Source organism: Zea mays, chromosome 5, assembly GCF_902167145.1.
Source record: "Zea mays cultivar B73 chromosome 5, Zm-B73-REFERENCE-NAM-5.0, whole genome shotgun sequence".
NCBI lineage: Eukaryota > Viridiplantae > Streptophyta > Magnoliopsida > Poales > Poaceae > Zea > Zea mays.
In genome coordinates this window covers 19304114-19327524 of record NC_050100.1, presented here as the reverse complement: position 1 = coordinate 19327524, position 23411 = coordinate 19304114, and the positions used below count along the sequence as shown (strand labels likewise).

Genomic DNA, 23411 nt, shown 5'->3' with positions numbered 1-23411 from the left:
TATCACAACCTCTACATATGATATCATGACATGTGAACAAGTTTCACGATTTGCTGACTTTGTTTGTGTTTTATACAATTTTTAAACAACTTGATGACAAGTTCACGGTCATGTTTATTGAGCATGGTGCTCGAAAATTCCGGTCTGCTCCTAAAATCGGTCGTAACTTGTGTTAACTAACAAAGATATCATTTTTGCATTCACAGTTTTCCATTTTTTGAGTGACTTGCAGTTCAAATCTGAATCATCCGAAGAAATCCAATTAAACGAACTAAATCAAATAGTTATAGCAAACACTTTTATGACGGTGTCAAAATGGAACATTTAAGTCTACATAGTGTAGAAACATACCACAAAAAATTTGGTTGGAAAAATTAAAAAATAAACATATACTTTGCCTAGTGCCCAAAGAAGGCACTTGGCAAAGCATGCTCTGCCGAGTGTCATACTCTTCTTTGCCGAGTGCCAAAGCTTGGCGCTCGACAAAGATAACGGTCGTCAGATACAGACGGCTGCTGACGGCTCTTTGCCGAGCGTTGCCATTCGCCGAGTGTTTGGCACTCGGCAAAGATTTTTTTGCCGAGTGTATTTCTGTGCCGAGAGTCCTGCTCTCGGTAAACACGGTCGTTACCGAGAGTAGGACTTTGCCGAGTGCCCGACAAAAAGCACTCGGCAAAGCGCCGAGCACTCGGCAGAGCGCTCGATTCCGGTAGTGGAACCCATACCCTGAAATATAGCACATATAGAAATCGAACCCGAACTCGAACCCAAAAAAACTCGAATAGACCGACAATTCGGTCTGTTCGGGTTCGAGTTCGGTTTTCGATTTTAAAATGCCCACCCCTAAGCAAGACAAAACCCCACCGGTCGGCCACCCCACGTCCCCACCCAACAAAGTCTAAAACAAAACTGTTGTAAAAATACAGGGGCAAACACGCAAAGTCTAAAAAAGGTAAATCAACAATTACATGTTAAAATAGGGGCACCGACGCAATTATCACATAAATAAACTTGTATGGTATAAACAGTGTCCGTGTGGTTGATCCATCAGTCGGTTCAACCCATCCTAGCCCACAACCGAGTGGGGTAAGCACAAGCAAGACAAACCCCCACCCGGCCATCCAAAGTCTAAAACAAAATTGTTGTAAAAAAACAGGGACAAACACACAAAGTCTAAAAAAGGTAAATCTACAGTTACATGTTAAAATAGGGACACCGACACAATTATCACATAAATAAACTTGTACGATACGAACAACGTCAGTGTGGTTGATCCATCAGTCGGTGCAACCCAGCCCAGCCCACAACCAAGTGGGGTAACCACAAGCAAGACAAACCCCCACCCGATGACCCGACCATCCAAAGTCTAAAAAATGTTGTAAAAAACATGGACGAACACACAAAGTCTAAGAAAAGTAAATCTATTGTTACATGTTAAAATAGGGACATCGACACAATTATCACATAAATAAACTTGTACGGTACGAACAGCGTCAGTGTGGTTGATCCATCAGTCAGTGCAACCCAGCCCAATCCACAACCAAGTGGGGTAACCACAAGCAAGACAAACCCCCACCCGACCATCCAGAGTCTAAAACAAAAATGTTGTAAAAAACAGGATGAACACACGAAGTCTAAAATAGATAAATCTACAGTTACATGTTAAAATAGGGACTCCGACATAATCTCTACTATACCATATGTGCTTAGCGTGGGCGTTCACCACGGCTTCACCACGCCTCCGCCTCGGCAAGCGCCCCCTCCCTAGCGGCAATCTCCCTCGGCAAGCGCCCTCTCCCCCGCAGCAATCTTGCCGCGCCCTCGCTCCACGACAATCTTGGCAATGTCCCTCGCTCCGCGCCAATCTCGCTCGCTCCGCGGCGCCCCCATGCTCGCCCTCCCCCACGGCCCCCACGGCAATCTGCCTCCCCCATAAGGGCACCATCCCGAGCCCGCCCCAGCCGCCATTCTCGCTTCGGGGCGCCGCGTCCGCGTCGATTCAGTTTCCCTCGAGTTTCAGAAACCCCGCCCGCCAATAGCCCTCGCGTCTGTAGATCTCGCGTCCTCGATGGAAAGTTCGCCTCCACGCCATTCATGGCGCCTTCCTCGGTCCCCTTCCCCATGACCATATCACGCCATTGTGGAATCATGGTATTTGTCATCTTCGTGGAAGTTGAATAACCGCATATAATTTCTAGGAGCACCCGGGCCACTGCCAGTCCGCCATGCCCAAGCCACCGGCCGGCTTCGTGCTGAATGAATGGGGCAGGTGCATCGCCGCTGCATTCAAGTGCATCTTCATCATCGTGCGGAGTTGGCCTGCCGCCGGCCACCAATACCATCGCCTCGGTCCACCCACCAGTTGCAACGCTGGTCCTGTGCTCTCACCATTTGATAGGGAGTGAGGGACGATGGGATCAGGTCGACCTATGATGGGCATGCCTGCTCCGCCTCTCTGGCCCGATCTCACAGTCATCCCCAAATTCCCATGTACTACTCTTGCTATCAATCGGCTGAAGTTGTATGATGACTGTTGTTCATTGAATTTTCTTTCTGTCAATCGACCCGATTACTCTTATTTCTGACTAAAAAAACTCAGACTCAATGTCATGATATTTGTCTTTGCATTGGTTCTTTGTGAGGGGTTATATATAATTTGAGAAATTTCAAGATGTGATGATTACCAGGAGTCAGCAAAAAAGGTATTGTTTTCAGGAAGAATGTTCTTGTGAACAATCATCTTCACAGCTACCCCTTCCATGCCCATTAAGAAACAAGAAAGAATCGCAACATTTAGGTTCTCCAGATTTTCTAAAGCTCAATAATTGGTAAGCCTACAACCTTTGTACAGACATGACATGGACATATCAGTGAACTGATGGGAGAGTATTAATAATTCTGGTTTGCTATAATTTCTTTACCTTTTATTTCTTTTAGGAATTCAGTCCGAATATATTCATTGAACCAAAGAGAGGATCCATGTCGGACGTGGTGGCTTGGTAGATGTGGAAATTTTTCCAATAGTGACCCATTTTCCTTTCATAATTTTCATTTCATCACTACACAAATTTCATGGATTGCTTACTGACTTTGGCCAATATATTTTAGATATGTCCATAGTTTTGTTTTTTTCATCCCATATCTAAGCTTCAGTAAAACAAAGGTTGTGTTGTTGTGCATATAGATTGCCTGGACATAATCATACGATATTCAGGAAAAAATATTTCACATATTCAGAAGAATTTGCTCTTGTTTCTTCATGTTTCTTTTGCCTCCTTGACTCTTAGCATTTGGTTTTCTGATTTATGCAGGTTCAGTACAAAGAAGATATCAATTATGAAGAGGTTAGTCCTACTGCAATTCTCTTGGGTGGTCTAGTTCCCAACAACGAAAATCTTTTTTGATTCCATTGGTGTAGTATAAGCCAGTTTTTGCTAACACATTTCTGCGTTATTTTTTGCAAGACTTCTTCATGAATTCATGAGGAAACAAGCTCTTCACCTGCAGGTGTACACCGAGGAAATCAGAGTGCAGAGCTCTGGTCTTTATCTGCCACGGTAGAGACATCTCCTTACACTCATTTCCTCCCTTGGCTATGATTTGATTAAGAACTAACGAGCGGCTCTTTCTTCTGTGGCTCAATTTTGCTAGGATACGAAGCCGAGTGCAGCATATCCATCGGAGGTAAACCTTCAGTTTCATTTTTCATGTTCTTTTCATTAGTGAAAACCATGAACTCATGGCATCGATGTATGCTCACAAACTTCCATAAAAAACACAGACACAACCTTTGTTTTAGTACACCGTGGATACATTGTCCATGGAAACAACCATGATGGCCACAGTAAATCTTCAGGCTCGACAGGCTACCTGTCGAGCTTTGATGACACGTTAGAGACTGCTCTGACCATTTCAAGAGTGTATCTGGTGAGAACGAAGCTGTGGATTCTAGTGGCTATGTACGCAAACCATAGCCCTACATGGGACCTCCATTTATTTGCTAACATGTCCATTGCATTTCCATATAAATGAGAGAACATGCTAAAGAAAAGATTCCTCTACGGGTTCTCCATGGGAGGAACTGTGGTGGTGCAGCTCCATATGAATGATCCTTTCTACTGGGACAGTGTCGTGTTGCTTGCTCCAATGTGCAGGGTCTGGTGTTAACTGTATTGAATGGCCTAAGTCTCCTGCCTATATTTCCCCTGTGTCTGTGGACTGTTGTCTTTCTATTTCTTTCTATAGGATTGCTCTAAGTGCTCTCATCAAAATATATGGTTGCTTTTTGTTTCACCTGGCATCGGACTTCGATAACATGCGTCCTCACCTGATCATTGTTGGCGCACTGAAGATGATCAACATCATTGCGCCTAGCTGGAGAGTCATCCCTGCAACAAACATGATCGACAAAATCCGCAAAGACCCTCAGCTCAAGAAAAAGGTATTGAAAACGAGAATAATTTGACACTTTATAATCTGAAGTTCATGCGGAATTTTCTTTTCTCCATGAGGAAACAATGTGTTGCAAGCATACACTTTTGACATGTTGAACACATATTTCGTGCCTGAATTCATTCTTGTGCAGATCTGTTTCAATCCGTACATGTACAGAGGAAACCTCGCACTGCAAATAGGCTGCAAACTCCTTTCCGTCAGCCTAGACATCAAGAAGAGCCTGCACGAGGTGAGATCTTCGCCATCTGTTAGGCCACCACATGCAACATTGGTAGCATGAACGTTCCCGTTGGATCGTCGACCATGGGACTTCTACAGTAACATCGGCACGGACGACGTCGTCACTGATCGTTCCGGGAGCAAGCTGCTGCACAACCTGAAGAAGATTTGTCTTTTTAAGATGAAGGTTCTGAAGAAGTAATGACATGTTTCTTTGAGGTTTCCATAATTTCATCTCAATCCACTTCCCACACACAATCGGGAACCTTCAACATGAGCCCTTGACCCTCGACATGAGTGTTAAACACTTCGACAGATAGCTGTTTATGTGCTTTTGTTCCTTCCACAGCGTGATCCAGGTCGAGGAGATTTCTAAGGTCTTGGAAATCAGCGGCGAGCGCAGCCTCATCGATAACTTCGTCTTCTCCTACCACGTGTAATAATCACGGTACACAATTTTCAAACGAATTTATATTCTATGCTTTGTTTTTGGTTTATTTTTCTTTTTTGTTTCATACTTCCTTAAAATGTGGAGATAGCCTTCAACATGAGCCCTTGACCCTCGACATGAGTGTCTTGCTTAATTTTAGACCAAATAATTCCATTGAAGCTTCCCTTGAGTGTTTTACTCGTGTTAATCTGAATATGCTTCCTTGGTTATGAACTAAAAACAATAATTTAAATTCTTTATTGGTTGTTGGCAAAGAATCTGTCGTGTGATATTAAAGTTAATGATAATATATGTTGTTTGTTTTAATGTAATCGTTGTATATTAACTTTTTATCGAATAATTTGTACGTCGTCACAACGCATGGACACCTAATTATACTATACCTCTACTACTCTATATGACTCTATTGTGGAAGTCCCACCACTTCTACCCAATATCGGGCATATTTTTTGAGTTTTCTCATAAGCCTGTGAATTCACTCCATCCCGTTATTCAATATTACTACATTTACTTGTTACTTGTGCAATAGCTCTTGATTTTTTTATGTCTATATTCAAATAGGCAATGATGAATCTAGAAACGTATGTAAAACACATACATATAATATTGTATGAATCTATTTAAAGGCTAAAATGAAATTTAATTTGGGACAGAGTGCCTTATTATATTAAAAATATATAATCTCTTTTTATTTATAATCAAGTGCAGAGTGTTTAGCATGGATGGTTATTTCACTCCATTTTCCGAGCTTGTAAATTACGTAGAAGATATGAATTTCTTTAGGTCATCCATGATGTTAGTATTTTATCTCCTCTTAAGCAAGTTTTTTGCAGGTCTTTTGTACTGATAGAGTGTTTTTTTCCAATTTTCTTTTGTCAAGGCTAATGTGACACTTTTGCAACAATATCAATGCCGGACAACATGCATGCTCCTTGGGAGGAATTAAGGGGAAGATGAAGAACTAAAAAAATTACCAGAATCTAATTTACGCACGCCAAGTCAGACCACCGTGAAAAACTCTATCTCCACGTGACCAATCTTCTCCATTTTTCAGTTTGCAAGATACTTTTTATATTGATTAAAGTTCAATACCAATAACACTAATGTGAGCTCACTGTGGTGTTCATCTTTTTGCATAAATTTTATGAAAAGAAAACAGAACTCTTTCTATTTTGCCTTCTCTGCTATAGTAAAGATGTACCATTTCATGTTTATTCGTCCTCTTTTTGGTTCCTTACGGTCAATTAAGGATTATACTTTTGAGATGAGTTTTCTTTTCCTATACTTGTACACAGTATTCTCCGAAGTATAACCCCCAATCTTTATATTTTCATAATAACGTATTTTACATTCCCTTTTATATATTGTTTGATGCGGCCAAGAGGACGCACGTCCACGACACATCACCTGGCACGCTGACTACCACCGTGCACGCTGACGACGTCAACGCCATAGCGTGCGTCGCGGTGACAGCGGCAGGTGGGGCGACGAGGTTGTGGTGTATCCGCACTATGCGCGAGAGCTGGTGCCGTTGCCCCGGGGCGCCACGTTGCTCGTGATGTTGGTCCCACTCTAGGGTTTTCCCTGTTTGTCCGCTCCACGTTACCGCGCCAGAGGTCTTGTTCGCGTCCGTAGGGCTGCTCGACATGTTCAACGCCGACAACGTCGTGAAGGAGTGTGTCGTGACCAGCGGTGCTGGCGGCAAGGCCATGGCACTCAGGTCCATGGGTCGTGGGTGCGGCCTGTTCAGCGCCTACTATTCGCACGAGCCGGTGAGGTGCCTACTGGACATGGTGGAAGTGGAGTTCAGTTATGATGTTGACATCGACCTCGTGTTCGTCGACCTGCCCGTACTAGAGCAGGAGCGGTACCGGTGGACACTGGAGATTGTGGTGTAGGCCGTGACGCGCGAGCGTGGTCGTCGACATCAGCGTTTGTCTTCGTGTCTGAGCCACTCTGAGCTGGAGACCATTACCATTTGTGATGTGCATGAGAGATGTACTGTGGCGTCTTGTTGTATAATTGGTATGGAGAGAGTATGTTTTGCTATGTCCGTATTTGCATACTCTATGTGCTCTTAATGTTGTATAATATTGGATAATAAAGGATGATATGCTCCTTCAATAGGAATCTCTTCTCTAAACAGTTAATAGGAATTTGATCTTCTTTATTTCGATCCTGTATTATCAACTTAGGATTTGCTTATTTTGATTAATAGTGGCATTGAACTAAATTTTGATTGTTTAAAATGGCAGACTTCGACATTTGTTATGATTGTTGAGTTGATTCTTGATAGTAACACTAAATAATGATCTATGCGTGCACAAGTGTCATCCGTTGCAACGCACGGGCATATACTTAGTTATTCTACTAGGTGAGTGCCCGTGCGATGCGATGGGAGTAAAAAATTTGTATGAAACATATTATGTTACGTTGCAAGAAAGGGACTAAATCAATCTGCATAAGCTCCATCTTTGTTGAAGAAAAGATAGTTCATCCAAGCGCCCAACAGCATGAATGGCTCTGTTATTGTGAATAACATATATACATAGTGTCAACATAAGGTAATTTTGAATGATAACATAGACCATTAAAAGGCAATTGGTTTCATCTGTCTCGTCCTCATCAGAATCATCGTCATCCTTGCTCTTCTTGGAAGTCGGACTTGATTTTGAAGCTGCTATATTAAATAAACATGAAAAGTCAGAAACTCAACCATTTCAAGCCCTTGAAGATGCATTCTCAGCAACCTTTGTATTCACATCTTGTGTATTGATTGAAAGAGAGAACACCGTGGTGAAGCGAAGCAAGCGCTAACTGTGCTACTACTACTACTAATCTTTTTTGTCTATAGACAGAAAATAACTGAAATTGCACTCTGTTGCCTATCGGATTAGCAGGGTTTGGAAGGGAGAAGGTACTGAATGGTGAATAGTTACAACAGTTTTGGCGGAGGAGGCCCAGAGAGATCAGGCTGGCTATGCTTGAGCCTTTGGACCCAATGAGCAAGCCAGTTCTTGTGATCACGAGTCTCCTGGCAGATCGAGCTTAGCATATTGTTGAGTGTGCCATCTCTGTCAAGGACACTCTTAAACTTCTCCAGTATCAGAACAATTTGAGAAGTCAGGCCTAGTATAACTCACACGTAAAAAAAGCTAGTTATTAAAAAGCATATCAAAGCTATATTCTCATCAAAATTTTCTGATACCGTAATCTCTAATCCAGAAATATAAACAGAAAAAGAATGCTCGGAAATCATAATTGGGATGGATAAATTCATGCATAAGTTCTTGAGTTATGGCCATAGGTTACAGAATAAAAGCATCAACAATTAGCTAACAGATTCGTCAGAACACGTGATCCAAAATTACTGCTCTTAAAAATGAGCTTTATTACGCCAATAGTTCTTCAACATTAAGATCAGTACTTGAACTCTGAGAAAACGAAAATAATAAGTCAATACTTTGTATATTAACATACTCCTGGCTTCTCCATATGCCATCTCGCACACGTTTGGTCCGCAAATAGTTTTTGTGATCAAGACAGGTATTGCTCATATTAAATGATCCACCAACTTGACGACCGGCTAACTCATGTGCGGCTCTTGGCCCAATTCCAAAATCATTGGCTCGTCTTATTTAAATTATTTTGTGGAAAAATATAAAAAGTTTTAAAATCATATTTAAAGTATATTATATCCTAAACAATATCACAGTAAGAATTGGTAATAATTATGATTTTTCTAATAAGACGAGCCGATCAAATCTGAGGCCCAACAGGAGAGTAAGAATTTTATTTATTTTTAAAATCCCCTCTCACGCATCAGCAGGAAGTGCTCAAGAACACATTCTAAAAAAAAGGTGACAAATGGCGAGCAAACGTACCAATTGGACTTCATCTCCTGTTGCATACTTCCCGGCGCATCCTTTTAGTTGTATCAGGTTCTCAATAGCTAAACCATTAGGGAAAGCGAGCACATTACAGGATAGCAAGCTACTAAGGGAACTATGAGTGAATTTCAATAGTGGTGTAATACAACAGAACTGCAAAGCAAGCAATATTTTCTTGAAACAAATTTTGCTTGATGGAATTAATGCAGGCGAAAGTAGTATTCACTTCAATCAGTAAAGGGCGGTTATGTCTGTGAACCAACCTGTGAAACCTCTCTCGATTTGTTGTTGAGTCCACAACACACTCTCCCATGCACCAACCTTCTGGTCAATGAACCTCTGCAAACAGACAGGCAATGGGTCAAATAATGTTCCCATACGGTAACTTTGCATTTGATTTTCCTCTATTTGAGTATGCACGTTCCCATATGTCATTCATCAGCGATTGAGCAGAATCTTTTGTAAAAAATGGCCGTGGGGCTGCAGAGGCTGGAATTGTCCTCTTTTCTTTTTTAAAAACTGTATAATTGCACAATGCAGCGCTGCAGGCCGGAGAACTAGGAATCCTATATCACTATAGAACTTGACTAAGGTGCGCAGATCAATCTATTTCTACACAAATAACCACATATGCCAAGAAATAAGGTATGGTATATTTACCAACACTGTGAGGTTATGGAGAGGTTGAATACCAGAAGCTACAATGCTTGCAATCTGCAATAGGAAGATTGAAAAGTTCATGTTAAGCATGATGAATTGGTGATCAAGAAAAACAAAACAAACCACATGTCATTCCAGATTGCGGGTAGACCTTGGAACCTTGCTAAATTATATGGGCCTGTGCTGCAAGGGTGTTTACCTACAAGTGTGTTTCACGCCGCTGCAGGGTCCCCTGCCATAGCAGCCAGAGAGGAGGGAGCCACCGCCGGTCCGGGCACGCATCCACTGGGGAAGCGCTCGTGGGGGGGTTCTGAATAGTTATGCAATTAGTCATCATATATTTCAGATTTCTCGCTAGCCAAAGAATGACAAGAGATAGTATTTTTGTTAGGTTTATTGAACTTATCTTGGAAAGTGGACACAAGAAAAACAAAATATTGTTTTTAGCATCTTATACGCAACATCCCTTCATAAGTTTTAAATATGTATACCTCACTCCTAAAAGGCATCGAAGTCATGTTTGAGGAAAGTGCACTGATAGTACCATATTTTTTGCACTTTTCTAACTATAGCAACTTATGAACTACTTGTTAGTTAACTTTTCAGGTTTGGAAAAAAATATTGGGCACCTTTGAAGTGTGACCATGAAGCATGAACTATAGAAATAGGGGATGTCTACTTTGCAACCTGAAAATAAAACACAAATAAGCACTAAAGAATTATGGAATTCTGTAAAATAATGTAAAATCCAGTTACAAAAAACCACTGAGGATGCAGTTTTGGTAAATCAAAATTGACTCTAAATGTTACTAAAATAGGGAACCCACTGAGCATGCATTTTTGGTAAATTAAATTGACTCCCCTGCAATGCTAACCCATCAGTGTCTCAATTAGAAAATTTGAGTAATTAAATTCAGAGCATCTCTGAAAATTCAAGTACCTAAATTAGATCACAGAACATGGTGTTTATACAGTAGTAGAGAATGTAGCACAGAACATTGTGCTTTAGTTGGAACTCTACATGTGAAACTGAATTTTCTCCCAAAGTAGTTCTCTGTGAGAAGCCATCGATGGGCAATAGAAAATAAGCTGAGTTAGTGACTGTGATTAACTAAAGAGTAAAGACAAAATGCATAAACAATAAAGAGGACATGTGAAAAGAAACAGTAGAAGGATCTCATTAGCTAGCAGCATTACACGTTAATCACAAAGCATAAGGCATTAACATGGTATTGTGGTATTCTTTATAGCCATTTAAACTCACATTTTTTGAATAATAGAACTCACAAAGAAAAATTTGGAATCCATGGAATGTGTAATATTAGCCATGATCCACGAAAAAAAACTAAGAGCAATAACATTGCTGCCTCATCAGCAACTCAAATACTTTTGTAGTTAAATATGTGTAAATAATTAAGGGGTACTAAGGACCCTCTCATATTTGATTCTTTTAGTTGATTACCTCTGAATTAAGATGCATAATCTTGGAAGAGATGGCAAATGAGAAGAGTGTTGCTTATATATATACAAACATCATGTGAGTTCTGATTAGCTTACCCTATTTATTTTGGTAATATTTTTTAAAGAAAAACAAGAAAGATATATGCATGTTAACTTTTTATAAAATATAGATTAATGGATTTGAAATAAATCAAGAAAACAAACAGTGTTTTGTCTATTTTTCTTAATATCAACTGTTAAATGTAAATTACATGGACATATTTTGTACCTTATGTTGATGGTCCAGCTTCTGATGGTTCAGGAGTATGAGACCCTGGAATAGCTTTCCACAGCTGAACTGCATGTATAATGGTGTCACGTACCAGTTTTACCTATCATAGGAGGCATTAAGTCAATAAAACATAAAGGAAATATGTTACGACATAAATTCCACAGGGAGTGAAGAGATACAATACCTTGTCAAATTTACTACACTCAAGTGAGCGAAGGCAGGAAGTTCTGAAAGAGGTAATCAAATACCCAGAACTGACCACAATACTTGAAAGAGCTAGTGAGGCATCCTTCCTTGTATTCCAGTCAGTACTCTTCAGCGCATCCATAATACTTGTTAGAGCTGATGATAATGCCTGCTCTGTGGAAGCACCTTCAGCCTGAAAAATAGGGGTGCATAAGTAGACTAACACAATGTAAGATCCTATGGTATATTGGTAGTTACAAGCTATGAAATCGAACTGAAGATGAATATTGTTACTGTACGTCATGAAAGACATTAAGAGGTGCTGTTGAATTTACACCATATATTAGTGACCCATCAATCTAGCAATGCAACGCATGAACCTTAGTTTTTTTGAAGCAAGAAAGGCATGCAAATTTGTAGAAAGATTGTAGTATTTCCAATCTGACTAACCATTAATTAAATGACAAGTATTACACAGAAGAATGTTTCTACAAAAAAGGCATGCGAACTTGAGAAAATTGAGCAACTCAAAAGAAAACATGTGAAGTACTTTTGATGAAATAAAACATGAAGACTACCTGAACCCCTGCCATCTAGCCCTCTTGTGTGTCCTTGTTCTCCTTTACAGAACTACAATAGATGTAGGATAACAAAGAGCACTAAAGAGAATATCTAATAACATAATGCGGCAACAGATCATGACATATTTAATAGATGATTATAAACAATTTTGCTAAATGAGTTCACGCGAGATAGACATGCAAGGTGCTACAATCTAGTCATGATATACATACAAAGATATACAAACATAAAGAACCTTTGACCATTGAAAGACAAAAAATATGTTGCATGAAGTAGGCCCCTGTCAGATAAATTAGCAATTTAGAGCTGTAGCATGGAAGTTTGTAAGGGGGACGCAAACTTTTAATGAAGAAAAAACTATGTCTCAGCCTAACAATACTGTCATAATGCTTCAAGAAAGATAAATACAGCGCATTCGCAAAGAGTGGTTAATAAAGAAGAAATTCTGACTCAGGTACCTCATTACATACTGGTACTGGTAGCATGCTTTAGTAAACAGCACAAGTATTTGGTTAATGCAGCTACACAAGCAATCACAATTATATAGCTGACATGGGGCTATACACCTGCCCATGAAACCCTCCTAATTGATGCAGCAATTGCTACTACGATTGCCTACTTCTTAACTACTTGCTAAAAATCTGCTAGTATTGAAGATTGGGCCTAAATAAAATGAAACTGGAAACATGCAAACCTGGTGTTGAAAATAAGCTACCGAATTATCGATGATGTAGCAGCTCTTACATAGTTACACATAATGAGAAAAAAATAACAGTTGAAAATAAGCAAACAGGAGTTTGGATAGCCTAACAAGAGCCCCCACTTAAGAAACATTATTTACAGAACTGATATAATGACAATTTAAAAGGCGGTCAGTAAAGGTCATCGATATCGATTTAAATATTCTAGGAGGAACTTCTATAAAGGGTCAATTTAAAATCTCCTTAACTACTGGCTAAAATACTTAGTCAAAGATTTGGGTCTGAACTTAAACCATCCAAGAAGGCCTTGAAAAGATAATTAAGCAAAAATCTAAAACTGGAAGATTTGAATAAAAACCAAATGAACAATTAACAATACCAGTTCAGGCGCACAAAGATCGATTGGATTTTTAGCCATGTTCATTACCTATAAATTGTTTTAATGACAAGACATTTTAAACATAGGTCCAATAAAACTCATCAGAAGCATGAATGAAACAGTGAACAAAAAAGGAAAAAGACCTTCATCCTCAGGGACGCTAACATCCCGGTGGTTGTCCAGGTTAGACTTTTCATGCACTGAGGCAGACTGTGGCTGCTGGGCCAACTGTTGAGCCTGTTGTGACTCTGTAATCGCCATCGTTGCCTTTGATTTCGTTCGCAACTGATACCAAATCAAGCAATCAAGAAAAGCAGAAATTAGGAGTTAAGCTTAATTATAACATTTATAATGTATTTGCTTACCACTGAAGCATATGTCTTGGGTGCTTCTTCCACAGGTTCTTCAAGGGTAGGTGATGGAGGGTGGGGAGGAGCAAGAGGTGAATCCCTTTTAACATCCGTTGAATTGGGGAATGGGGGAATATGGCCAGTGGAGGCGGTGACGCGGGGGGCTACAGGCAGGCGGTTCCTGGGAGCGAGATGGGCGTGGAGGCGACGGCGCATCGGGGTAGCGGGCAGGTCTGGTTGGGGGCGGCGCTAGACTCGACGGTTCCACCACACGACCTCGGCGGCGGGGGATGTGGCAATGATTGTGGTGTCGATGAGGCACGCGTGGAGGAGGCATCGCGCGTTGTCTCCGCTGGGGGGGTGGCGGGCGCGACAGCGAGATGGGCGGGGAGCGGCGCGATATTTCCGGGGGGCGGGGGCGGGGGCGGGCAGCGGGGGGTGCTTGCGCGAGGGGGCGGGGGCACGGAGGTGTGGACGCCCTCCTTAGCTTCATAATAGAGTAGTATAGATAAATAAAATTGTACGGTACCGACAGCGTCCGTGTGACTAATCCATTAGGTCTCGTTCGTTTCTAGCTGATCCAGCCGTTCCAGGCCTCTTTCCAGCCGGAAAAATTATCCAGTTTCGAATCCGGCATTCAGCTGTTCGTTTCAATCTGAAATAAAAACAAAAACGGCCCGGTTCAAAGTTTCCACTTCCTCTATGGCTCGGTAGGAATCCAGGCCTCTTACCATTTGGATCAAATCCTAGGCTGGTTTGAGTGATCTACTGTTTCCTGGCCTAGAACTGTTTCTGGCCTGGATGACTTCCCAGGCAACCGAACGGGGCCTTAGTAGATTAGTAGATACATTCCAGCCCAGCCACAACCGAGTGGGGTAACCAAAGACAACCCCCGCCCCACGTCCCCACCCACTCCTATATTCCCTTCTCCACGATTACGAACGACCCCAACTCCCTCTGGAGTGCTCTGGACCGCCCTCCCCAACCAACGGACGACGCCTCCATCCAGAATTATTCCAGATCACGCCTCTCTCTCTCTCTCTCTCTCTCTCTCTCTCTCTCTCTCTCTCTCCGCGTCGTCCTCGGTCTCCTCGCTCGCCGACCCTGCCCCCTACTGAACTGCCGCGCGCGCGTCGTGGAGTAGAGATCCCTCCGTCCGGCCATGAAGTGATCCCGTGGCCTTCTTCATCGTCTCTTCATTGGTAAGAATAAGAACCATGCGGGTGTACGTGCCCTAGCAAATTCCGCGGAATAACCCGTCCGAATTGAATCTCCGTATCTTCCTTTTCTGGATCCATGCGGCCGGCGCATGTTGGCTGACCCGATAATCCCTCGATCTCAATCACCCCAGTACAGCACTCATTTTGTACGTATGTGTAGATTTCATCAGCACTGCGTGCATACAAGGAGGAGAGGAGTCCGGCCGCTGGCAGCGAAGATGTCGTCCTCTAACTCTCCATGCGCCGCGTGTAAGCTGCTGCGGCGCAAGTGCACCCAGGGATGCGTCTTCGCGCCCTACTTCCCGCCAGACAACCCAGCGAAGTTTGCTAGTGTGCACCGTATCTTTGGTGCCAGCAACGTCTCCAAGCTGCTCAACGATCTTCCGGCGGTGCAGCGGGAGGACGCCGTCAACTCTCTCGCATACGAGGCGGAGGCGCGCATCCGCGACCCTGTCTACGGCTGCGTCTCCCACATCTCCGTCCTACAGGTCAGGATCAGGCAGGTGCGCGACGAGCTCGTCGCCGCGCGCAAGGAACTGGCCGCCTACATTGGGCCCGCCGCCTTTACGCCTTTCGTCGCGACGCCGCAGCAGTACCACCACCAGTATGCCGCAGGCGCTGGCGGCGGCGTGCCTCTCGCGACGGGCATGGGTCTCGCAGTCGGCGTCGGGCCGCAGCCGCACCAGCAGCACGGTCACCCGCACCAGCAGCAGATGATGGCGCACGGGCAGCACCTCCACCACCAGCACCATCTGATGGCTGCTGCTGAGGCGCAGCAGCAGCTCGCTCTGGCCGCGCAGGTCGCGCGCGAGCAGGATGTCATGATGAGGCAGGCGGTGGTCTACGCGCACGCCGTGCCCGGGAGCGGCGCCACGGTGGCCGTTGGGCCGCCCGACGCGGTGCCGTACGAGGGCGGCTTCCTCTTCCAGCAGCAGCACCACCAGCAACCGCCGTCGCAGGCGCAGACGACCGTGGCGCTCACGTACCAGATGGAGCAGTCCCCGCCGCCGTCGTCCCCGGGCCAGTCTCACTCTCACCCCGAGGTGTCGCAGCAGAAGAACACGGATGGCAGCGACGAGGGCAGCGGTGGCGGCGGTCTCGTTCCGCCGCCGGCCTGATCTGATGAGTCCGATGGCCGCGCCTGCCTCTGATTCGTGCTTCCTTCGGCCTTTTCCTTTCTTGTTTGGTGTTCGTTCGCCCTTGTTCGTTATGAATTCTTTTCCCCTCGTCGATCTCCATCATGTTCATATGGCGTCGCGTCGCGGCATCGTCGATCTCTCGGATCCATGCACGCCTCCCGAAGGCAGGCTATAGCTGGATTATTATATCAAGGTATCTTTTCTTTTTATTGCCACAAATAGATCCCCATAGATATATGCTCCCCTTCCGATTAATATTGAATATGGTTGTGGCCTTCTTTAATTTGTTTGTTTCTCTTTTGACTTTCTCGATCTTCGAAACTATTGTTTGGTACATATAGATCTGTTCTTTTCAACCAGCAATGTAAACATGAGAAGTATATGTGTGTTTGTTTGCCATGTTAATCCTTATTAGAAAAACTCCATCTATTCCAACTTATAAGTTATTCTGGTTTTTATATATACATAGTTTTACCTGGTAGATAGACATAACAAAATTACCTAGGCCCTTACAGTTTAAATTTAGAACGTTCTACTAGTACCATTTTGTATTCCAGGGGAGCTTATTTAACTTCTTAACCTGAAAATATGCAAGTTGTTTGGGAGTGCTATATCTTACAAACTCCAGTAATTCGTGCAGAATTAACAAATGAAATTTACAGGGAAAACTGATTTTTGAGTTGGTGAATATATATTATTGCTCACCCAGATGTATAGTAGTAGAGTGGTGTGGCTTAGCTTCATGAAAAGGCTATCCTGGAATGTTAATGAAGAAGTATACTAGCTAGTATATATAGGTGCTAGCTTCTTGCATATACAAAACCTATTGCTTGAGTTCATTGTCCATATTTTTTTCCTTGTGGGTCAGAAAAAAAGGCAATTCACATCATTAATGTAAGGGGTGTTTGGTTTCTAGGGACTAATTTTTAGTCCCTACATTTTATTCCATTTTAGTTGCAAAATTGCTAAATATAGAAACTAAAACTCTATTATAGTTTCTAAATTTGACAATTTATAGTCTAAAATGGAATAAAATGGGACTAAACATTAGTCCCTACAAACCAAACACCCCCGTATATATACCTATGCATATGTAGCTACTAGTAGGTAGCTAAATGACCACTGCAAGCCAGCATTTCACTTGATTACAAGAAATCATAGTTAGGCATGCAGCTAGCTAGATATGTAAAGATGACAGCCGCCATGTGCACGATCTGAAATATCTTCTATTGGACTTCTTTATCACGCGCTGTACTGCTAAAACTCAGCTGTCCACATTTTTAGCTCTTTGTAAAGTGTGTTCTTGAGGTAGAAAATAGCTTAGTTTAAAAGGATTGGCAAGCTTTGAAGGGCTGACAAAAAGTAAAAAAAAACACGGTGGATTATGGTCATCCCGGCCCTAAAATGGAATTATTGCCTTGTAATCTAGGTCATAGTGCTTTGGAAGCACCTCTAGGTCCTAGGTTTAATTTCTGGTGGGAGCAAATTTAGGCTAATAAACCTTGCTAGAAAAGAAGGGGCCGGGTTTGAGAATTTTCTTGGCCAGGAAGGGCAAAGCAGGAGGTTTATTTGTGACTTTTTAACCTTACCTTCGGGGAGGGGGAGACAAACACATGGCGAGTCAAGTTTTTTTTTATGATCTACCCCCCTGAAGTTAAAGGTGCAATGAATCTGCCTAGTTGTTCAATAATATATATAGTAACATCCTCTTGGTTGCTTAAACAGTTGTTGATATCAGTGCTAGTTACACTCACTAAGCATGACTTGAAAGACACATCAGTTTGATACTTTGATGCATGATTAGGGAACACAAGTAACCAACTCTTGCATTTTTAATCTCTATATAGTCTAGCTAGATTGTGCGTGCAATGGACTTACCTTCTAGGTTAATTAGCACTTAATCTTCTAGTGCATAAATTAAATATCCCTCTTTCTATCCTCCCCGCTGACTACTACAAGCATCATGAACTAACGTGATGTATGAAATACTGTTTATCACTCATCCATTCAATTTCACTCTCGCTGACATATATCATTCACCTGAAATTATGCCATGGCAGGTTCCTCATGATCAGTTGCCTTCCTTGCTCAAGAGTTAGGGCCAAAATAAATGCAAGACAGAAGGAGTGGTATGAAATGGGGCCGGGACAGAGGTGCTCATCATATATATGGATCAGCGTAACACAGAGAAATCAATGGTGGGAAGGTGAGAGAGGCAGACAGACACAGCAGAGAGAAGCATGCATGGTGTGCTGCAGCTGCAGCGCAGGACGACGACGACGACGGCAGCAGCTAGCAGCGAGTGGTGATGTGAGATAGAGAAACAAAATGCATGCAGCAAATAGCTTTCTTCGCTTTTTTTTTTTTGCAGGCGGATCGGAGGGGGAGCGGCAGGCATGAATTGATGAAGGAATTAACACACCAATGCAACTTGGAGGAGCGCTCAGCTAAACATGTATCTTCGTTCACTTGTGCATTTATTTGGTGTCGTTGAACATGTGGATCTTCTTTCTTTCTTCACCCCTCTCGTTAGTATTCTTCGCCTTTAATTTCACTCCTTTTTCCGTTTCCCTTTCACAATTTCTTTCTGCCGTGAGTACGTCTTCAGAGAGAGAGAAACGGTTCTGCCCGTATTGCTTGCATTGTGTCTATAAATAAATAGAAGTATTTATTTGGACATGAATGGATGGAGGGCAAGGAGCTACCTATTCATCATTTTAGTTTATATTGTGTTACTATCGATTTTGTTTGAATTATCATTCATGCCTATGATAGAGAGGGCCATCAGGCTCACTTCACAATTCTATATGTTACGTCGTTGTCCCATGAATAATATGCATGTATAAAGTTTTAACTGAAGATGTGTTATTTCTTTGGAAGGAAATTTCACAAAAAAAAGCAGTGACAATTATGTATATATATCTATGATTGTTATTATATATATCGAGTCATTCACGCATGCAGTCACGCATGTTTTTGTTTCAAGTGGATGGCACCGGTGCACCCCCGAGCGATTATGAATGTAGTTGAGTCAGAATCATCAACTCATCCCTAGCAAAATACTCGTCCGGCCGGAGTCACACCTTGACCCGGACTATATACATCAACCAAATAGCCTGTTAACAAATGGGAGATATATATTACAGAACCTGCTTGTGTGGTGGCTAGCCATTTTGTTCTTTTAAATTTTTTTCGTCAGTTTTGATCCAACATCGGTTCAAGTTTAAATCAAAATGACCTATTACCTCATGCTTGAAGAAACATCTCTTTAACATATAGTAGTAAATTTTGATTCCATTGAACTTGCATTGCATTATATATATGTCTTAAATTACTAGCAAGGGGATTTGGGCCAGAGGGCCAACTTTTTTCGTTGAGTTGAGGCACTCTCTTTTTGCATTGACAGTATTATTAGACCGTCTTCAACAGTTTATCCGTATCGTCATCCAGAATACTGTTTTACGTTATTCACAGAGTGAAGTTTAAATATGAGATGAAAATGAATAAGCCGTTGGAGGTATGTGCAGTGCAGTTAATAAATGGGATCTGGGGATCGAAGTTCTTCTCTATTGCTAGGTCGTCGCTGGTCCTGGATGTCCTTAGCTGTTTGTTTGAGGCTGCTCCCTAGTTTTTTCTTTCTAGAGTGTTGTTTTTTTACTAAACCTCGTGGGGGTGCATGGGAGGGGGTTTTCTTACTTCCCTCCCCCTTTTATCTTTTTAATTTCTTTTAATAAATGAAAAAAAAATCTTCTCTAGAAGAATTAGCAGAGCCGCAGCAAAGTTAACATATCTTTCAGGAAAAAAATTGGCCTGAAGTAAATAAATTACGTTGTTGAGCTAAACCTTGAAGCATGAATCCCCACCGGAGTTCAAAGTACGTATAAGGGAGCTAGCTAGCTAGTATATAGAGTACTCTAGTACTAGTCATTAGCAACGGTTCTATGGATTGCACTGAAATCAATGGATCTCACAGACATCTAGGGCTGACTTCCCATCCCTCCCCAAACCCCAATGATCATATTATTCCATGGCTTGCAGCCTACTGTATCATTGTTTAACCGAGATTCCGTAGCTAGAAATGAAAGGGAGCTATCTAGCCAACAAAAATCTACTCCATGCACCCATGCATGCACACATTTCTTATTCCATGAAGTAAATAAATTTAATTTTTAGAAACCGTGCAAGTCAAACCATGTTAAATTCTTAGTCCTGACTAACTTTATAGGAAAGAGTATGACATAATTAACATGAATATTTTATGAAAATACATTCTATGTTGTATCTAACGATGCTAATTAATTTGATGTCATAAATCTTTGTGGATTTTCTAGATATTTGACCAAAGTTTCGAACTTTTGACTTAAGACATCTCTCTACGAATTATAACCCATTGACGACACACAGCAGGGAGCATTTCTCATCGCATGTGTTGCGCTAGCTGAAGTTGTATGTATGTGTATAAAGTGTGTACAGTAGCCTGTAGTGCAAAGCAAGGTTACTATCTATTAGAGCGAGACCACATAATTAATTAACTAAGCTCCTGATCCCGTCCCCATGCGTAGCTATATATTGACCTACATTATTAACTAGCTAGTTAGAAACAATCCAGCTAGCTGGATTCAGAAGCCGGTCCATGCATCTAGCGTTTGTGTGTTTGTACGTTGTTGTACTAGCAAACAGTGGTGCACCAATGAGTGGCATGGGTAGCCACGTCGTGGTAGGGCTTCCCTTTGCATGCATGGGAACAGAAACAAAGTTGTAGCATATGCTGCCATCGCCATCCCTGTCCTTGCTGTTTAGTACATATGCATATGTATGCATAAATATAATGTGTACAAATACCCCAAATGTAACCTTTAATTAATCCATATAAATTTAGTAATATTGAGTCGGTTTAAATTCATAGCAAGTCAAAATTCATTCCAATCCATTTCAATACAGGCTAATCCATGTAGAATTGGAATAACCAAACAATGTCTAAGAGAGATGTGCATGTATCACCGGCCTTGAATTAATTACAAGTACAACAAGGACGACGGTTTAGACCGTCTGCAACAGTCTACCTAGAACACTGCTTCACACTGTAGACTGTGTTATTCACAAAGTGTGATTTGAATACAGGTATGTGGATGGGTAAACTGATGGAGATAGCCTTACACATGCAAAGAGCAGGGGGAAGGGGACCACATTGTCATCCACTGATTATTGTGCATATATTTGTGTGGGATGAAATTCCGTGGCTTAAATGCAGGAGGAAACGGATGGCCGGGGTGGTTTTGTTGGTGTATCTAACTCTCTGGGGACCTCTGAATTTAGTTGTTGTTGCTCCTGTTCTGGCCGCGGTTTGGATCGGAGTTATTGCCACGACTATCTGCCGACGATACTTACCAACTCCGCGCGATGATGAAAGAGCAGCGAGCGAGCAAAGAGATTAGTATCTTCAATTCAATCATTGCACTCGGCGAAAAGGATAGTGTTATTTTCCTCGCTCTGAGTGTGCATTGCTGTCTGGGACAAAAAGGATTGATCATCAGGCGACAAACGCACGTAAAGTTAAAAAAAATTATACTGCATGAGCGCAACAAACATACTGGGGAGAAAGAAAAAAATGAACTGTAAATATATTGCACCAGAAATGTGATGTTGTGATTCCTTCCTTTTGTCACATCTTATTAACAGGCTGCCTTCAAGACATACAAACATGAACATGAAGAACAGCATTGCTGCAGGGTGTTACCATCTCCTTGATTGAATCTTTCTTGAGATCAACGTAGCTATGATTAGCAGCTGGAATTCCTCGACCCAATAAAAAAATCTAACCAATATGTAGCTATACCATAAAAACTTCTTTAAAAGAACAAGAAGACAAGATTTATTTTCTATTTCATAAGAAACATTAAAAAAATAATTACATAAGAGGGAGCAGGCCATGCATATCGAGGAAGCTACTGGTCGTCAAGATTGGAGGGATCGACCCCATATCACCCATAGAAGAAACACCGACTAAATCATCATCTGAGTCCCACCCCTCGTGGGCGAGCTTGGCTTTCCCTGGATCTAGTGGCAAGCCATCAACTTCGCCATTTCCTAGATTTCATCCTCGATGGACCGGTGAAGCTCCGGTACCATGTCTTCGTGTAGGGGCTCTAGTGAGAGCTCTAGGTTCTAGATGTAGCAAACCTTAACCCTAATCAGGGTTAGGAGCTTAGTGACAGGAACGAGGAACGATGCTGCGTTCCGCGTTCCAGGAATTTCGTCCCAAAACGAGGAACGGGAACACACGGGAACAAGCCAAGAAACGTTCGCAGAACGACGTCTATCATAGCTAGGAACGATGGAGGAAGCCACGCCGCCGCGCTGCCGTCGTCCGGCCACCGCGCTGTGACGCTGCGTCGTCTGTCCGCCTTGCTGCGTCTTCCTTCTGTGGAGGCAACGCAAAGGCGCAGAGCCACCATCGACGTCAAGCGGACAAGGCACCAAGGCTCTTCCAGTCTTCCATGGAGGACGCGGTGGGGGAAACCATAAACGTGTCAGGAAGAGGAAGGGGAATAGCGGCGGGGCCACGGGATGTGATGCGACATAAGAGGAAGGGAAATAGCGGCGGGGCACGGGGCCACCAGAGGAGAAGAGGAATCGATTGGGCCGTCGGCCGCGTTGCAATGGGAAATCGGTGCTGCAGCGTGAGTACAGGGAGCGACGGGGCCACGAAAGGAGAAGAGGAAGGGATTAGGAAGCTGAGACGGCTCCGCGGCTGGCTGCCATCGTGGGGAGAAGAAGGGACGACGCACAGCCCAACCCACAGTCCCACACCATTTAAATAGTACGCTCAATCCGCCAATGCACAGCCCAACCCAAACCTGAAGCTCAACGCAGACATGGTTTCGATTCTTCAAGCAAAAGAAAGTGTGCGGATCAAAAAGATGATGATGATGATGATGTGTAAGTCATCCATGAGGTGCCTGTAGATATCCAAGATGGCGGTGCAGACGCAGACAGTTGTGACGAAGATGGGGCTGCGGCTACTGGTATGAGACATCCACTTCTAGATGAAGTTAATATTATTGGTGTTCCAAGTGGAAAAAATGTTGGTGGAACAAAGGAGTGGCAGTGTAAACATTGCAAGAAATCATACAAAGGTAGTTTAACTAGAGTTTGTGTTCATTTGCTTGGTCCATTACCTGGTAAAAAGGCACAAATTGCACGTTGTCTGTCATTGCAAAATGATCCCAACAAGAGCAAAGCTTTGCGTGAAAAGGTGAAAGAAGCTGATAGTAAAGGATGTCATATGAGATCAACAACTTCTCTACCATTGCTTTTAGCTTCTCTTCAAGTTGCTAGCAGGCCTGCTCCCTCCTCTCTGGGCCCAACTTCTCATCTTTCATTTTTTTCTCGGATGACGTGGATCTTATGATACCTAGAAAGGAGGCCAAGGCCTGCTCCCTCGCCT

The 23411-nt window shown here is 42.7% G+C and overlaps 3 protein-coding genes, 1 long non-coding RNA gene and 1 pseudogene across 12 annotated transcripts; 3 read left to right on the top strand and 2 right to left on the bottom strand.

The window, feature by feature from the left end:
* The first annotated feature begins 1732 nt into the window (after positions 1–1732).
* Positions 1733–6339, top strand: LOC103626056 (uncharacterized). Of its 5 annotated transcripts, none has more exons than XR_552686.2 (9): positions 1733–2828; positions 2938–2999; positions 3312–3344; positions 3465–3557; positions 3652–3684; positions 4352–4441; positions 4586–4872; positions 5024–5122; positions 6006–6339. It is a non-coding gene; the product is annotated as an uncharacterized lncRNA (long non-coding RNA). The 5 variants fall into 5 exon arrangements; XR_552685.2 differs by having other exon boundaries at positions 2938–3344; positions 4586–4684; positions 4774–4872; XR_002262184.1 differs by having other exon boundaries at positions 2938–3344; positions 4586–4861.
* A 57-nt stretch (positions 6340–6396) lies between these two features.
* Positions 6397–7223, top strand: LOC109939641 (probable galactinol--sucrose galactosyltransferase 2; annotated as a pseudogene).
* A 360-nt stretch (positions 7224–7583) lies between these two features.
* On the bottom strand, positions 7584–11814 carry LOC109939224 (glutathione S-transferase 1). 4 transcript variants are annotated; one of them, XR_002262183.2, is made up of 8 exons: positions 11592–11814; positions 11405–11507; positions 10305–10362; positions 9875–9985; positions 9676–9729; positions 9279–9354; positions 9010–9077; positions 7584–7802 (listed from the first exon to the last, which is right to left on the bottom strand). XR_002262183.2 is itself a non-coding variant. In XM_020537912.3 (4 exons), exons 1-4 carry the CDS (start codon positions 9763–9765, stop codon positions 7716–7718), a joined length of 324 nt encoding a protein of 107 aa, XP_020393501.1. In that variant the 5' UTR covers positions 9766–9807; the 3' UTR covers positions 7584–7715. The 4 variants fall into 4 exon arrangements, 3 of the variants coding, with proteins under 3 accessions (XP_020393501.1, XP_020393502.1, XP_020393503.1); XM_020537912.3 differs by lacking the exons at positions 9875–9985; positions 10305–10362; positions 11405–11507; positions 11592–11814 and having other exon boundaries at positions 7584–7805; positions 9676–9807; XM_020537913.2 differs by lacking the exons at positions 9875–9985; positions 10305–10362; positions 11405–11507; positions 11592–11814 and having other exon boundaries at positions 9676–9807.
* A 416-nt stretch (positions 11815–12230) lies between these two features.
* On the bottom strand, positions 12231–13984 carry LOC109939622 (uncharacterized). The gene is made up of 3 exons (XM_020537911.2): positions 13621–13984; positions 13399–13540; positions 12231–13303 (listed from the first exon to the last, which is right to left on the bottom strand). Exons 1-3 carry the CDS (start codon positions 13819–13821, stop codon positions 13287–13289), a joined length of 360 nt encoding a protein of 119 aa, XP_020393500.1. The 5' UTR covers positions 13822–13984; the 3' UTR covers positions 12231–13286.
* A 525-nt stretch (positions 13985–14509) lies between these two features.
* LOC100382144 (uncharacterized) lies at positions 14510–18687 on the top strand. Of its 2 annotated transcripts, none has more exons than XM_008645769.2 (3): positions 14510–14807; positions 14996–16157; positions 18025–18687. In XM_008645769.2, the coding sequence occupies exon 2, from the start codon at positions 15044–15046 to the stop codon at positions 15941–15943; it is 900 nt and encodes a 299-aa protein (XP_008643991.1). In that variant the 5' UTR covers positions 14510–14807; positions 14996–15043; the 3' UTR covers positions 15944–16157; positions 18025–18687. The 2 variants fall into 2 exon arrangements, with proteins under 2 accessions (XP_008643991.1, NP_001168375.1); NM_001174904.1 differs by having other exon boundaries at positions 14686–14807; positions 14986–16157; positions 18025–18678.
* Positions 18688–23411: the final 4724 nt, after the last annotated feature.